This window comes from Solanum lycopersicum, chromosome 2, assembly GCF_036512215.1.
Source record: "Solanum lycopersicum chromosome 2, SLM_r2.1".
In the NCBI taxonomy this organism is placed as follows: domain Eukaryota; kingdom Viridiplantae; phylum Streptophyta; class Magnoliopsida; order Solanales; family Solanaceae; genus Solanum; species Solanum lycopersicum.
In genome coordinates this window covers 69,436,248-69,451,140 of record NC_090801.1, presented here as the reverse complement: position 1 = coordinate 69,451,140, position 14,893 = coordinate 69,436,248, and the positions used below count along the sequence as shown (strand labels likewise).

The 14,893-nt window shown below is 30.1% G+C and overlaps 2 protein-coding genes across 2 annotated transcripts; one reads left to right on the top strand and one right to left on the bottom strand.

The window, feature by feature from the left end:
• Positions 1-2,373: 2,373 nt before the first annotated feature.
• Positions 2,374-3,856, bottom strand: XTH7 (xyloglucan endotransglucosylase-hydrolase XTH7). Its single transcript, NM_001247546.2, is given in 4 exon segments — positions 2,374-2,885; positions 3,156-3,352; positions 3,426-3,526; positions 3,652-3,856. Coding segments are annotated over 4 exon segments (888 nt in total). The 5' UTR covers positions 3,851-3,856; the 3' UTR covers positions 2,374-2,494.
• Positions 3,857-11,340: 7,484 nt separating this feature from the next.
• Positions 11,341-12,372, top strand: LOC101245916 (EPIDERMAL PATTERNING FACTOR-like protein 2). The gene is made up of 3 exons (XM_004233565.4): positions 11,341-11,674; positions 11,759-11,799; positions 11,869-12,372. The coding sequence occupies exons 1-3, from the start codon at positions 11,584-11,586 to the stop codon at positions 12,127-12,129; spliced, it is 393 nt and encodes a 130-aa protein (XP_004233613.1). The 5' UTR covers positions 11,341-11,583; the 3' UTR covers positions 12,130-12,372.
• Positions 12,373-14,893: the final 2,521 nt, after the last annotated feature.

Genomic DNA, 14,893 nt, shown 5'->3' with positions numbered 1-14,893 from the left:
TGATACACAAAGTGACCACACATATCTCAAAACAACACAAGTCAGTTTTGTGTCTCTTTGGAGCCACAAACAAAAAGCCATTCGACACAAATAGAAGTATCAGAGTCTGAGTTGGAAAGTTAATGCTGTCCCAATCGCAATTTCTGCCATAGGCCATTGCCTTTTTATGGCGAACATAAACACAGTCAGCATGGCCCCCCATCGAGGTACTCATCTGGGTTTACATTACCAATGAGAAAAGCATAATTTACATATCATTAATTCACATAAAAGGCCCATAGTCGCGATGCATTATTGGAGGAGTGCTCCATAAGAAAAAGTACAGTTTCGGCTTACATATGGAACTGACCAAATTACGACTATACGGTCAAAGAGTTACTGGATATGTAATTTGTACCCGCGGGAAAGTTTAATTTTTCAACTGACCATTTTTTACTGAATTTTAGATCTTTTAAGCTTCTGACATTGTTTATATTAGTGAACTAATGATATATTCGAATCTACTTTTAAGGATAATCAATTAAATATCCTTAAAGTATTGAAATAGTATAAAAGTATCTTTATTTACTTATTGGATCCAAAATATATATTCTCATTTATCTATTGGGTCCAAAATTCCCTTGTCATCCACCTTTTCGTTCAAAATTAACCACTTATTTAACAGTTTTATATTTTTGAACTATTTAAAATATTCTTTTAAATAAGTGACGCTCAACTATTTATTATAATTTAACTTATTAGTATAATTTATAAATCAATACACTATCCACCCATTACTAATTAAACCCCTTCAAATTAATAAACCCATCACATTATTAATGCAACAACTAAAAAATTACTGTTAATTGAGTGTTTTTAAAATTTTGAGGTGAAAATATCATTCATTCAAGTGTCTAAATAAAAATTACCGATAAACTTAAAAGTCCAACTATGTTCATCTTAATTATTGTTACGTCTCAATTATGTGATGTTACTTCATAGGTAACATTTTTTCAAAATAATATATTAAAGGTTTTAAAACAAATCATAAATATTTATAAAATTATATTTAAAAAAAGTGTATGAATTAAAGGATGCATTATTCTTTACCTTTAATCATAAATTTCTAATTTATTTTTTAAAGAAAATCCTATTGAAGTCTCCTCCTAAATAAGCGGTTCAACCTAAATTTTATTGTGGCTTCGATTCGGACTCAAATAATTTTGGATGTCATTTCACGAATTTATAATTTCATCGTGTTTTAGTAGTGTTTATTGCGATTTTGATATAATAATTGGATTATTAATTGGGTGGGGTTTAGTTAGTAATGAGTGGATAGTGGGTTGGTTTATAAATTATATTATAAATTAAATTATAATCAATAGTTGAATGTCAAGTATTTTTAAAAATATTTAAAGAGTTTAATTTAAAACAATTAAATAAGTAGTCAATCTTGAATTAAAAGTGGATGAGAATGGTATTTTAAAGTCAATAGGTAGATTAAAAGACATTTTAGAGCCAATAGGTGGATGAAAAATAGTTTTATATCATTTTCAGTATTTCAAAAATATTTTAATTGATTGATGATAGCTATTAATAGTAACTTTGCCCTTCAAATTCATAAACTTTTCCAGTCCGTGTTATATGAGCTAGCTCTTCCTCATAATGCTATCGTCTGATACACTTTAATCAATCACCTCAAATGTCTAATAAAACTTCCTCCGTCCGGAATTGTTTGTCATGTTATGTTTATTAAAAGTCAATTAGATTAATTTTCAAAGGTAAATTAGATCACATTAATTTTATATTTTAAACAAAAATATTAGATATTCTAAAACTATATAAAAAGTACTATAAATTATAATTTTTTGCATATTAATATAATGAAAAAATAAATCTTAAAATATTAATCAAAGTTTTTATAGTTCGACTCTAAAAATAAAAATCGTAACAAATAATACCAGACGGAGAGAGTATATAATATTAACTTTAGGCTGACAAAAGCTTCACGTGTGTTAATAGAGATAAAAATAAACAAACGGATATGCCTCGCTAGTAGAGTGCTAGACAGATTTGACCATCTAACAATTCATATATATATATATGTACTACCGACACTATATACAGGGAATACTGGAATTTCAATAGAATAGCCAAGAGTAACAAGAAGAGCAAGGTACGTACGAATGACGAATCGATCACTTGATTTACTTTACTCTTGAGGTTGAATATCATTTAGACAAAAGAAGAATAAACATGACATTACTAATATCTCAATCAAACAGGAAGAAACATTATTGGCTCTCGTAGAGTGTACGTACAATTTACATATACAGACAACAATATATTACAGCAATAAAACGACATTTGACTTTAGGCCACTCTTTCTATAATCTTAGTACATATAACAACGGAGCAAGCATTGATAAGACATGAACGTGACTGTCCATATCAATGGGCACAAATTTCATCCCCCCCCCCCCCCCCCCCATGTATACACAATTAAGGAGAAGTTTCAAATTCCGGCCCTACATTCTGGTGGGGGAACGGGGTTTCTCGATTTGTCTGTGCAATAATCATAGATCATGTGATTCATTCGAACCCAACGATATTGCCTTGCTTGTACTGGGCTCAGTTGTTGATAAGAAGGTCCTTCCCACCAATTACTTGGGTTGGAGGCACAATTTGCTGGTCCTGGCATTGCACATCCTTCAATGTCAAAATCCTTGTAGTATGCGTAAAATGGGGATTTGCTCCAATTTATTTTCTCTAAGCCACCTCTTGTAGCCCAGTCGTCAGCTTCCCACAATGTTGAGTAGACACCCATGGGTTGAAATTTGGGGAATGGGATTCCTTTTGCTTCGTTGTTCTTGTACACTCTAATGGGTATTCCATCCACTGAGAACCTTCAAATTTACAAAAAAAATTAATTAGTTTTACATAAGTACGTACTACTACAAAAATATTTAGTCAATTTGATTAATTACATGTAATTTTCTAAGGATGGACATTAATCAATTGAACCGAACCTAGTGAAAACAGTAACTTACATGTTATACTCTACAAAATCGATTTTTTTTTTTAAAAAAAAAATAAACAAATCATGGTTATGAAATAATGTACAAAAATGTTATTTTAATTTCGTAGTCTTAAACAATATATATACATGTACTTACACGGCTTGATGATGGTTCCAAAAAATGGTGTATGTGTGAAAATCAGCGGATGGATCGAACCAAAGGTTAACCCTTTGTTCCTTGTCACCTTTTCCGTGGACATAAACATTCGTTTGAACAGTGTACGGCTGCCCTGTCCGGTTTCCCAAGAATTCGAAGTCAAGTTCGTCTCTTACGTTATCTGTGTCCGAATTCATCTGAAAAAAAAGAATGTCAATAAATATCATGTCTAACGTCAAATTAATGAATAACTACTGCATTTATACTTACGTAAAAGGCGGTAACAGTTCCTGCAGAGTCACCTGGAACGAGCTTGATCTTCATGCTAACACGTCCAAACAGGTATTTGCTTCTCGAAGCAAATCCACATCCTTAAAGCAAAGTAACAATCATTATTATCATGAATCATGCATGAGCATGACACATACAGAGGCAGATGATGTTAAAAAATATTAAAAATTGAAATTTTGACTCAAAGTTTTAAAAAGGATAATACCTGAGTTTTGATCGAGAATAAGTTGAATTCCCCTGCCGCCATCGAGTTGTTTGATGTGAGAGTCGGACCAAGCGATTTTAAAATCCTGTAAAAAAGTGGCGGGTCGTGCACTTACTAGTGAGAATGAAAAGGTCAAGGCATATACCAATATTAGAACAAAAGCTGAATTTTTTAAGGAAGAGCAAGTCAATGTGGCCATTGTTTTTTTTCTAATTATATAATTGGATGTTGTGGTGTTAGTGTGTGGAATTTTGTGAGGTTTATATATGAGTAAGTATAAAAGAAAACGACGAAAGAAATTCCATTTTCATTTTTTCATATTACAATTTACAGCTAATAGCAAGCCGTCAATGGACCCTCTCTCTATGCCAAACCCTACAATTAATCCAGAATAATTCTTTCCCTTCTTCTGTCATATCACCATATTTTTACTTTCATGTTTATTGCAATTAGTAGCTACTAAACCAGAGGTCCTATCTAATCTACGGTCTTCTAATTACTTTATATAAATGACTTTTGACTTTTTCAAAGCCTAATTGGATGTACCCGGTATCAATTTCATTATTTGCAAATATAACAACAAAGAATTTATTTGCATATACTAAATAAATAAATCAACCTTTTTTAAAGAGGAGGAAATTTGTATTCAAGCATAATTTTAACTTTCAAATATTTTTTTTCTTTATTTTTTCCAACGTCAACCGTATTGATTGTAATCTTCATCGATCGAAGACAACGATCTCTCTTTGAATGGTGTCTCCATTACTTTTATTAAGGTTAGTCTTTAGTCATCAAATAACTACTTTTATTATTACAACATTCAAATTTAGGTGACATAAATAACATCTAGCTAGGTGTACCCTATGTATGGATGCCAAATTGTACATTATTACTCATTTTAAAGACTTCTAAAAAGGTGTGTTTGATATGATAGTGATTAAAAAAATGACATATCCAAGTCTGAAGTCAGAATTTTTTCAATATTATTTATATGGAGGAGATCTAGTTTTAATTTTATAATTAATGTATAATTCAACACCTTCACATATTTAGAATTGGGCATTTGAAACATAAACAATATAAGCAATAATTTGAAATGGAGAAGATTCAAATATCAATTATTAAGCTAAAACAATCAAATAATATCCTTAATATAAAATGAAAATGATATTGTCTAACTTGGAATCAAACTTGGACGACTTTTACCTAAAAACACTCAAGTCAAGATGTGGAATTGTTGGATTTATTGTTTGGTTGCTGCTTTTTCTATTTACCGGGTGGTTTAGCGCATATCATTTTTCTAAAAAAAAAAAAGTCTCGCGCAATTAATTAAATGTATACTATTGAATTATATAAATTATTTTATATATAGATAGTAAAAATAATATCTCCACTTAAGAATGAAAATCATTTTCCTGTTCACATGTTTATTTCTTAATAATTAGCTACTTCAGGATTTAAAATTTGGCTACCTTTCGATACTTATAAATATCACCAAATCATTATCTTGATGAATTATTGCTCACTTTGTACAATTACCAAACATCATCTTATTTGATACTCAAGCAAACATTGAAAAAATGATAATTTAAAATGATTTCCAAAAGCAAGACACTCCCGTGACAAGCATTTTACATTGTACCAAACATACAAGGGTATGTTTGTGTTTATGTGAGGCGCCACAAAAAAATGAGGTGAAGCCCAATGGAGGAGCCATAGGTTTTTTATTAAATCTTCTTGTAATGAAATTATATCGTGGAATGATAATTCAATCGAAATGATCACCCAAAAAAATATGAATCAACCCATCTTCATATATATATTTTTACATTTCAAATCTATCAACGAATATGAAGGAAAACTTAATAGTTTAGTTAGTTGAATATATTTTTTTTACTTTCCTGACCCCTAATTATTATTTTTTTTTAGAAAAAAACAAAATAAAGTTTAAAAATGATTTTTATCAAGTAATATTTTCGAGTATAAAACCATGAGAGTCATTTTTGGAGATTAATTAGTGCAGTTGCCGTCATTGGGTGTCCACGAAACTTGACGGCAGATCAGTAAAACATGGCCCACATTAAAGCGCTTATCTGGCTTTTAAATGGACTGCAATTGTGTGTAGACCACATATGAATTTACTACACACAAATAAGCCAATGTGAAAGTGATATTGACACACAGTTATAGGATCACCAATTATTTTAGTACTATCCTGAATTTATTTCTTTGATTGATCACTGGAATTTATCGAATTGAACTGTAGAGCTGGAAAACTCTTAGGGAATTATTTTTTCAATGACCAAACACAGAGTTCCACGTGGCATTATTATTAATTAGATATCAAAAACCAATCATGTTTTTGTTAAAATTTTGTGCCCTAACAACGATACCATTTTCTTAATCAGTGTTACAATCGGCAAATGACAACTGAAGGTACTGATATCCTATTTTTGGATGTGATATAAATTTTCAGGACATTTACTTTATGCGTAACTTATTGAGCTAATCTAATTTAATTTTTTTTACCACAATAACATTATTTATCTTTATAACTTTTTTGACTATTGATAAATTTACATCCTTTAAATGGACAAGTCACGAATAACAATCCCTCTCACTTCTTTTTTCTTGATTGTAGGGCTGACCCAACAAATCTCTAGAGATTAAGTTGTCTCTAGGCTTTTAGACAGGTTTTAATGTTCACTTACCCTACTACTGCTTATTAGAAAGGATTTATTTCACTATAACAAAGTTATTTTTTGAAGATCGAGTCTAAAAGGTTTTATTTAATAAAGTTATTGCTTGGAGATCGAGTTTAAACTATAATTCTGAAAACTAATATGATATAAATTTGTAACTCAATCTTTTCCCTGCTGTATCATTCTACCACATAGGCCAAATAAGTAGGTATCAATTTAGAAAATTAAGAAATTAAAGATGATAGCACAATGGGAATTGAAAGCTAAGTATGAAATGTCAAAATAAATGATATTATTGGTAAAGTAATTGATACCTTGTCAACATCATTTACGTGTAATATGCAATGGACTCATTTACTCTAATAAAAAAAATCTCCAACAGTGTATGGATATTGAGTAGGCTCACTTCATTGAAGGTCTTCTGCAGTTGTGTCTGCCTTCTGGGCCTTGCAATTTGCAGCTCCCTCCATTATTGCCACTAAATTTAACCTAAATTTGTACAACTAAACGTCTCTGTGGTTACAATGCCTCCAAATTTTGACAACACACATTTCAAACTATACCCAATAAATTCGAATTAATCATTGTGATTTCATGAGCATTGGTATACGATTGAATGTATCCACAAGATTCCTCATAATTAGTACAGTTCATGGCATTTCTACTTTTAGGCTTCAAAATCTTATGAAATGATCCAAGACAAACTCTAATATTTGTGGGCAAATGAGTGGGCCTATGGGCCGGAAAGCCTTTGCTTCTTTATGTATATTGTCGTATACATTCTTCTATTTGGTCTCTAGTTTCAACCAAAGGAATATATGGCCCATTAACAAAACGATCAAGTCCATATCCTTTTTAAAATGTTCTCCTCTTGAATTAGGTGTTAGTTGGTGGGGGTAATTGATTCATTTCTTTGCCAATGTACTTTCTAAGAAATACAATTTTCATACACATTATAGGTTGGGCCATATAACGAGTAGAGTAAGAAAGCAAATAAAAGAGAAAAGATCAGATTGGCTTCTTTTCTTTTGGGAAACTTACATAAATATACTATAATAAAAAATATTTACTATTTATAGCAATAACATTTTTCTTCACGTAATCACTTTTAATTTATTTATAATACAAGCTTAATACATATTACAAAGAACAATTTATATTCACATATAATACAAGTTTTATTGATGGATAATGCATTTATCACACATTTTGATACATTTATAATACAATGTGACAATATTTTACCAAACAAACATAAGATATTTCAAAAGCAATTATAATTCAAATATATTGCATACATAATTCACTTTTAATACATATTACAGATTTATCTCAGTATTGCTATAAATGATAATAAACAAAAAATATCTTTAAAATCAGTAATTATTTTCAAAAATGTATTAATGATGTAATTTTTCCTTTCTTTTTGGGTAACTGCAGATGGGCTTTTCGGACATAAGACGTGTGAATTTGTTTGGTCTACATATGTAGAGAAATCTAAAAAAGAAGGTTTCTCCCCGGGCTTCCACATAACTATACATATTACAAAGAAAAATTAGGAGAAATTATGTGTATAAGCAAATATATATTAATTAATTACTTAATATAGTTGTAGTTTGTCTTAGTTACAGTTTACAACCCACTTTTAGTTATATTTCTGCGGTTCAGCTTTTTAGTTTTGTATAATTCGAAATTTGTATGATATAATTTATGTAACTTTTGTATAATGTTGTAATTTTACACTTCATATGTTTGTATTGGTATAACTTCATTATTTCAAGTTTGTACGAAAGTAACTGAACTATACAAATATACTTGTGAAATATACCTGTAAATTATAAAAATCCATGAATTATACAAACCAGACAGCTTAAATTATAGCTACAATCCACAAAATATGCAAAACTATAGCTATGAAGCATAATAAAGTTTATTACAATGGCTATTTGTGAAAGTTCCCCCAAATATTACAACAAAAGCAACCATAAATGTTGTATAAATAGTATATAATTATGTGTATATGTATATTATTTATACATTGCAATAGTTTATCTGCTCAACGACGACGAGAATATTATTAGAAAAGAAAGAGAAGGAAACAACCATTAATGGCTAATAATTGGTGATGAAAACAATTGAGATAATTGAAGCAAAGATAAAATAAGGTAAAGAGAAGGTTGTAGTTGACAAAATTTGGTGATGAAAATAATTTATATATTTACGTGGTAGAATATAAGGAGCAAACAGTCTTGATAAATGAAGAGAAAAGGAAAGCAACGCCTTGCACTGGCTTGCCGTTGAAAAGTGCTGAATAATCATTTATAATAAAGTTACCTTGGGTAATTTTTTTTGATTTAATAGACATTTTATCGAAATTTTCTAATTAATAATTCATTGACTGAAAACTATACTGGGCATTTGGGCCCTCTAGGTTGGATATGAATGAACCTAACCTTCTGTAGCACAGAAATTTGATCTATCTGGGAAAGCGATAGATCGATTCAAGGAGTTTGGTGTTTGACAATTTAACTTTGTGGGCATATTTTGTAGTAGTAATTAATCAAATGGTGAGCTAAAATATACCTACGACCTAAAGTCTAGCAATACTCCATTTTTAGTAATAATATAAGAAAGTACAAAGTCGCTTATGTTATAAAGCTTTTTTACCTTCAATCGACTTACCTGTACAAATTTGGTAAATTTAAGTTTATTCGGGCTTTCGGTAAACCAAAAATGGTTGATTACTCTCCATTCTTATACTGCATATCTATTGTTCACAGTTCCACGTGAATGAACGAAAAAGTAAAAATGTAAAGAAAAAGTCATGTTAACAAGAGATATATTATGTGCGCCTAATTAGGAGTTGATTTAAATGTATTAAAATTTATATAAAATCCTATGTTTTTTGTTAGTGCTTTAGAATATCAGGAAACTTATTAACAGACCGTTTGGATGAGCTTTTAAAGCTTGTCAAATTGATTTAAAAGTCAGTTTTTAATTTATTAGCGTGTTTGACAAATATAAAAGTAATTTATTTTAAGTTAAAATGACTTATTTTAAGTCAAAAGCTAAAAGTTAGGTGATGAGTGTTTTCTTATTTAAAAGTCATTTTATATTTACCGTGTATATTTCCTTTTTACCCTTAATTATTTTATTTTTATTCTTTATTATTATTATATTTTATTATTATTATTATTATTATTATTTATTATAATGATAATTATTGTTATATATTATTATTATAATTATTATTTATAAATAATTTGTATTATTATAATTATTTTCATATTATTATATTATTATTATTATTATTTATTATAATGATAATTATTGTTATATATTATTATTATAATTATTATTTATAAATAATTTGTAATAATAAAGAAATATGTGAACTATAGAAAAATATCATTACTTATGGACGTAAAATATAAATTAAATTTGTTTCATTTTTTAAGTATAAAAATTTTAGATTTATCAACTTTTATCATGTTAACAAATTTTAAGGGTATTTCAAATATTTTTATTAGAAAAAATGTTTACCAACACTTATTTGGCAAATACATTAACAATTTTTTTTTTAACTTCAACACTTTTATCCAAACACATAATTACTTATTTAAAAAAATAAGTTCCAACACTTTCAATAAATACTTTTCAAAAACTACTTTTTTAAGTTCATTCAAACGGACTCTAAAATATGAGAGAATTAATTTATTACTCTATTCTATTCTTGATTGAAATAACTAATACAGTATTTAGTATATCTGCACAACTCTAACAAGAGGAAAATGGAGTGTGTGGTTGGGGTGAAAGGAAGCAGAACAGAAGAAGAAACGTCCTACTATGGGCAAAACATTGCATACTCACACTGCTTAAGAAAATTCTGAAAGCGAAAACCCCATAATTGTAACAGCTATATTCAGGTGTCTGATAGTGTATTTTTGGCCTTTTTAGTGGATTCTTCTTGTTCTTTTTTACTTCACACTATCCTATCTTCCTTTGCTTTATGCTTTTTGGATTTTTCTCAAAATACATCTATAACAAAAATAATTAATTTTTACATTATATTATGTTATCTCCTCCCTGTGATATTCAAAAAAGTCACAATACATAAATATATTTTTTAATTTAGCTTCGAATCATATTTATGCCTTTTAATTTTGCTTCGAATTACATTTATGCGCTTCAACTTTGAGTGTGCACAAGTAGACACTTAAACTTGTATGAAATTGAACAAATAGACACACATATTATATGTCATTCTTTTTCCTACGTGTATTGTGCCATATAGAACTCACGTATTTATTTATTTAAAAGTTGGATAGTTAAAGTGTCTATTTGTGCATTATAAAAATTGAAAGTCAAAGTTAAAATTTGAATCCAAATTTAAGATCCAATATATATATTATGCCTTCAAAAAATAATGTGTTTTTTTATTTAAAAGCTTTCCAAGTTAGCTTTTTTATAATTAAAATGCCCATCCCAAAATTACTTATAAATATCTTTTTTATTTTACAAACCCATGCTAATTAGTTTAAACTGTTACTGATATTTAACTTCTAAACAAGGGCGGAGCCAAGAGGGGCTTTGGAGTTGGATGAATTAAGTAAAATTTTCGTAGATTTTGTATATGTACAGTAAGTTGGTATAACTTATCGCGGAATAAATTATAAAGATATATTCTTTTCAACTCGATTAAATTCGAATCATGCTCTGCAGGATACATTCGAGGTGACGTGACGACTTTCAATATAATTTTCTCCGGGATTTGATTATTGAATGGGGGGATTTAAAAGATATACCTTCAGTTTTTATGAATTCATAAGGATATTTTTACAAACAAATAATTTGTTTTTAAAATTTATACAATACATATTATTTTAAATGTTTAATAAAAAATAATTTGAGCATAACTTAAATAATTCAAAGTATTTTTTATTCGTTGGAGCTTGTATATAAAGAATTGTTGAGAATAAATAGTGGTGTTTGTTCATCCGTGCCGAAAGGTGTGGCTCATGGCACGAGGGGAGTTGTTGAGGCTCTTGTCTTGAAGGCTAGCTAGTCCTCTGCAATACTCATCCTCTCTTTCTGTCGTTCCATCACACTCCTAATTACAGAAAGAAGGCGACATCTGATTAACTACTCATCTCCTTTCACTTTCTTCTTATCTCTCCTATAAGTAGAGATACATTCACTTTCAAGTCAATCATTACTTTTTAATTTTGAAATGGGCTGCAACCAAACAATTCCCTCTCTTACTATTTCACTTCTCATTCTTACCATTTCAAGCTTATCCCACTTCACATTCCACGCTGAAGGTACTCTGTTTTCTAGCACAGGTTATTTCGAATGGTTTGTTGGCACGAACAAAGTATAATTCCAATTCGTTTTTCATTTTGCAGGAAGAAAATTGCTTCATACCAACCGTCACGGGGATAATGAGGTAAATTTTTCTTTCAATCTGATTACAAGAGTGTTTGATAATAATTTATTTGTCTTGGGTTGTACGTAGATAGAGAGTGAAAAGAGAGCAATGTTAACATCACAAATTGGGTCTAGGCCACCTAGATGTGAAAAAAGATGCGGTACTTGCGGTCACTGTGAAGCCATTCAGGTTCCGACGAATCCACAAATTACAAATGGAAATAAGAATCATACCATCAACAACAAGAAAGCGTACAACAACATTGCCTATGCAAGGGACAATGACAACTCAAACTACAAGCCAATGAGCTGGAAATGCAAATGTGGGAATCTCATCTTCAATCCTTAAGCAACAACGCAAACTATAAGTACAGTTACCTTGTACATGAATCATTGCTACTTTCTTGTTTAGTTTGAAAGTTGAGTTTTTAACCCCAAAATAATCCCCTTTAATTTGGGCCCAAGTCTATTTTATTACTACCTTAAATGCGTACAAACCTTTCAAGTTTTACACAACTAACGTAAGTGTATTATGTTTTTCCGTGTCCAAGTAAAATAACAATCATGATCAACGACTTCTTTCTTGCCATAATTTTTTTCTCTGTGATAATTAATTCTCTTGTGCAGACTTCTACAGTATGTTTTTCTGTGTTATCTCATCAATTCCATAATATAAATGTAGACTTCTACATTTGACTAAGCTTCTAAAATCAATTTATTTTGATTAGAGTTGTACTTCGGATAAGAAGCAGTTATGTTTGACCAATAATTTTAAAAAATACTTACGAGCAACAATTAAACTTTTAAAAGTGCTTCAGATAAGCCTGGTTTGGCCTAACGGACTATGAAATTGGAACGACCTTAATTTTAATGGACCATTTGGTTAAAAAACTAGAGTCTACTACAAATAATTGTCTGTTGGGGATATCTTCTACCCAAAAAGTAAAATTTAAGGCAGGTCTAACGTTAATCAGCAATAAATGTAGTATTAGTAATGTATCTGGTAAGTATGAAGGTTCCTTAGAGAAGAGAAAGAATCTCTTGAGCGTGTAAAAGTGAAGTACAAATTGGCAGTAAAGTAAATGTATAAATCCGTAGAGATTACTAAAAGGGCATATGTAATAATTGACCTTACCCTGTTAACAAATCAGGCAGTAGAACTAAGAGTAGGCAGGTGAAAGATTTGGTTAAAACTGTTTACTGCTACTACTGAAAAGCTGATAGTATCGTATGATATGGCCATATTTTTTTACATTTATTGGAATATTAATGTGGATTCTGGATGCAACCATTCTGACTAACATTTACAATTTTTAAACAGCTAAAATAGATAATGTTTTCATCATCTTTATACGCAAGTGTTTTAAGTTGTGAAATGAAAAAAGAAAGAGAATTAATTAGTGTATCAGTTTTCTACTTGTCTTCTGACTCGATATATCGATGTTACTTTATGTGAATTGGAAGAAATCATATACTCAAAAGGTTTTTTCTTGGGGAAAAGAAGCAGTTATCTATACGAGTAATTTGGTTACAGTGTCCGTATTCGGGAACCTTAGGCAAGCTAGCACATGTCAAACGTTGAATTCTTCCATACACAGTGTTTGCAGCTTTGTCATCTAGACAAAACCCAAAGCTAAGAGAAAAAAAAAAGAGTTCGGATTCTAATATACGTTCAAATCTCTTTATAACAATATTTTTTTAAAAAAAATATCCGAATAAACAGCGTCATTATAAGTCCAATCCGATATTAGGTAACCTTTTTTTAAAACAAGCAAGAATGAAGTTCTTACTCTGACATTCATGCTTAGTTACTTACTTACCCAAGAATGAATCATTATTCAGAAACTAGAAATTTGATGAAGAGTGCAAATTTTCTTTTCAATTGTTATAAAGGGTGCGCAAAATTCGAACACATAATAACTAACATTTATCCAATATACACCATGTTAAATATTCACACCAATAATTTGTGTTGCCATTAAGGATGTAATCATTTTCCTCGTATCACTTTCCCTTCTAGTAGTAGCAATAATTAATGTGTACGGACGGATTTATTAATCTCCCTTTGTTTAAATTTCACATTCTGGTCACAGGTAGAAACAGGGTTCTGTCGTTTTATCGGAACATTTATCCCCATGAGGAGCACAATTTATCTGAAATTTGTTGTTATTTGACGATCACCTAAAATATTTTCTTTTTTCATACCACAATTTTTTCAATACTATCTTTTCGAACAAAAAAAAAAAGAGTTTTATATCTCTGACCAATAATTTAGTTTGATTCTGTACTCCAAACATTCATTGTTGCACCTGCACACCTCAATGTCCGTTTACACAAATAAAACCTTTTCTTCTCACAACTGTCCCAGCCAGAACCCTCTGCAGTGAAGTTAATTGCGAGAGAAAAGGGTACAATTAAATACTTCGGCCTAAAATTACACCGTATATTTTCTCGTCCTGCACTCTTTTACAAACTAAGTATGCTTACAAATTTCTTGCAAGAGCCTTACATTACTTGCGTGGTACTAAGTTTCAACTGTAAAACAAATGTATTAGTTGATTATCTCAAGTTCCCCACTGAAGAGTTCGAAGTTTCTACATGTTCAAAGACATTTCCATGATATTAGACTCTACCAATTAGTCTAACTTGAACATATTTTGATCGGACTGTTACTAAATCTTTTTTCTGGGGGGGCTTCCACAACCGTCTTGTTGTATAATTTGACACGAATTCACCAATCAAAATCAGAGGTAGTTCAATTACCCGAATGACTTAACTCAATAGGTTCCAGCCTAATTGACATGAAATGGTAAATATCAAGAAACCAATTCATATGTAGAGACAGAAATTTAATATATGTCACATATCCATCCGAGGTAATCAAGAATGAGCATGATATTCTCTTCCATTTTTCTGTTTGTTTCCAACTTTTTAAACCCATAAAAAGCTGCCACCCATATTTGATAAGAATGTCATTCCCGAAGCCCTTTTTGTTCTATACGCTTTTCTTTAATTTTTGTGATGCCAATGCAATGATCAATCAATTCATAACATCTATACCGCTTATCAATGAACTCCAGGAAAGGATGCATAGAGAGCAACCTTTTGTCGAA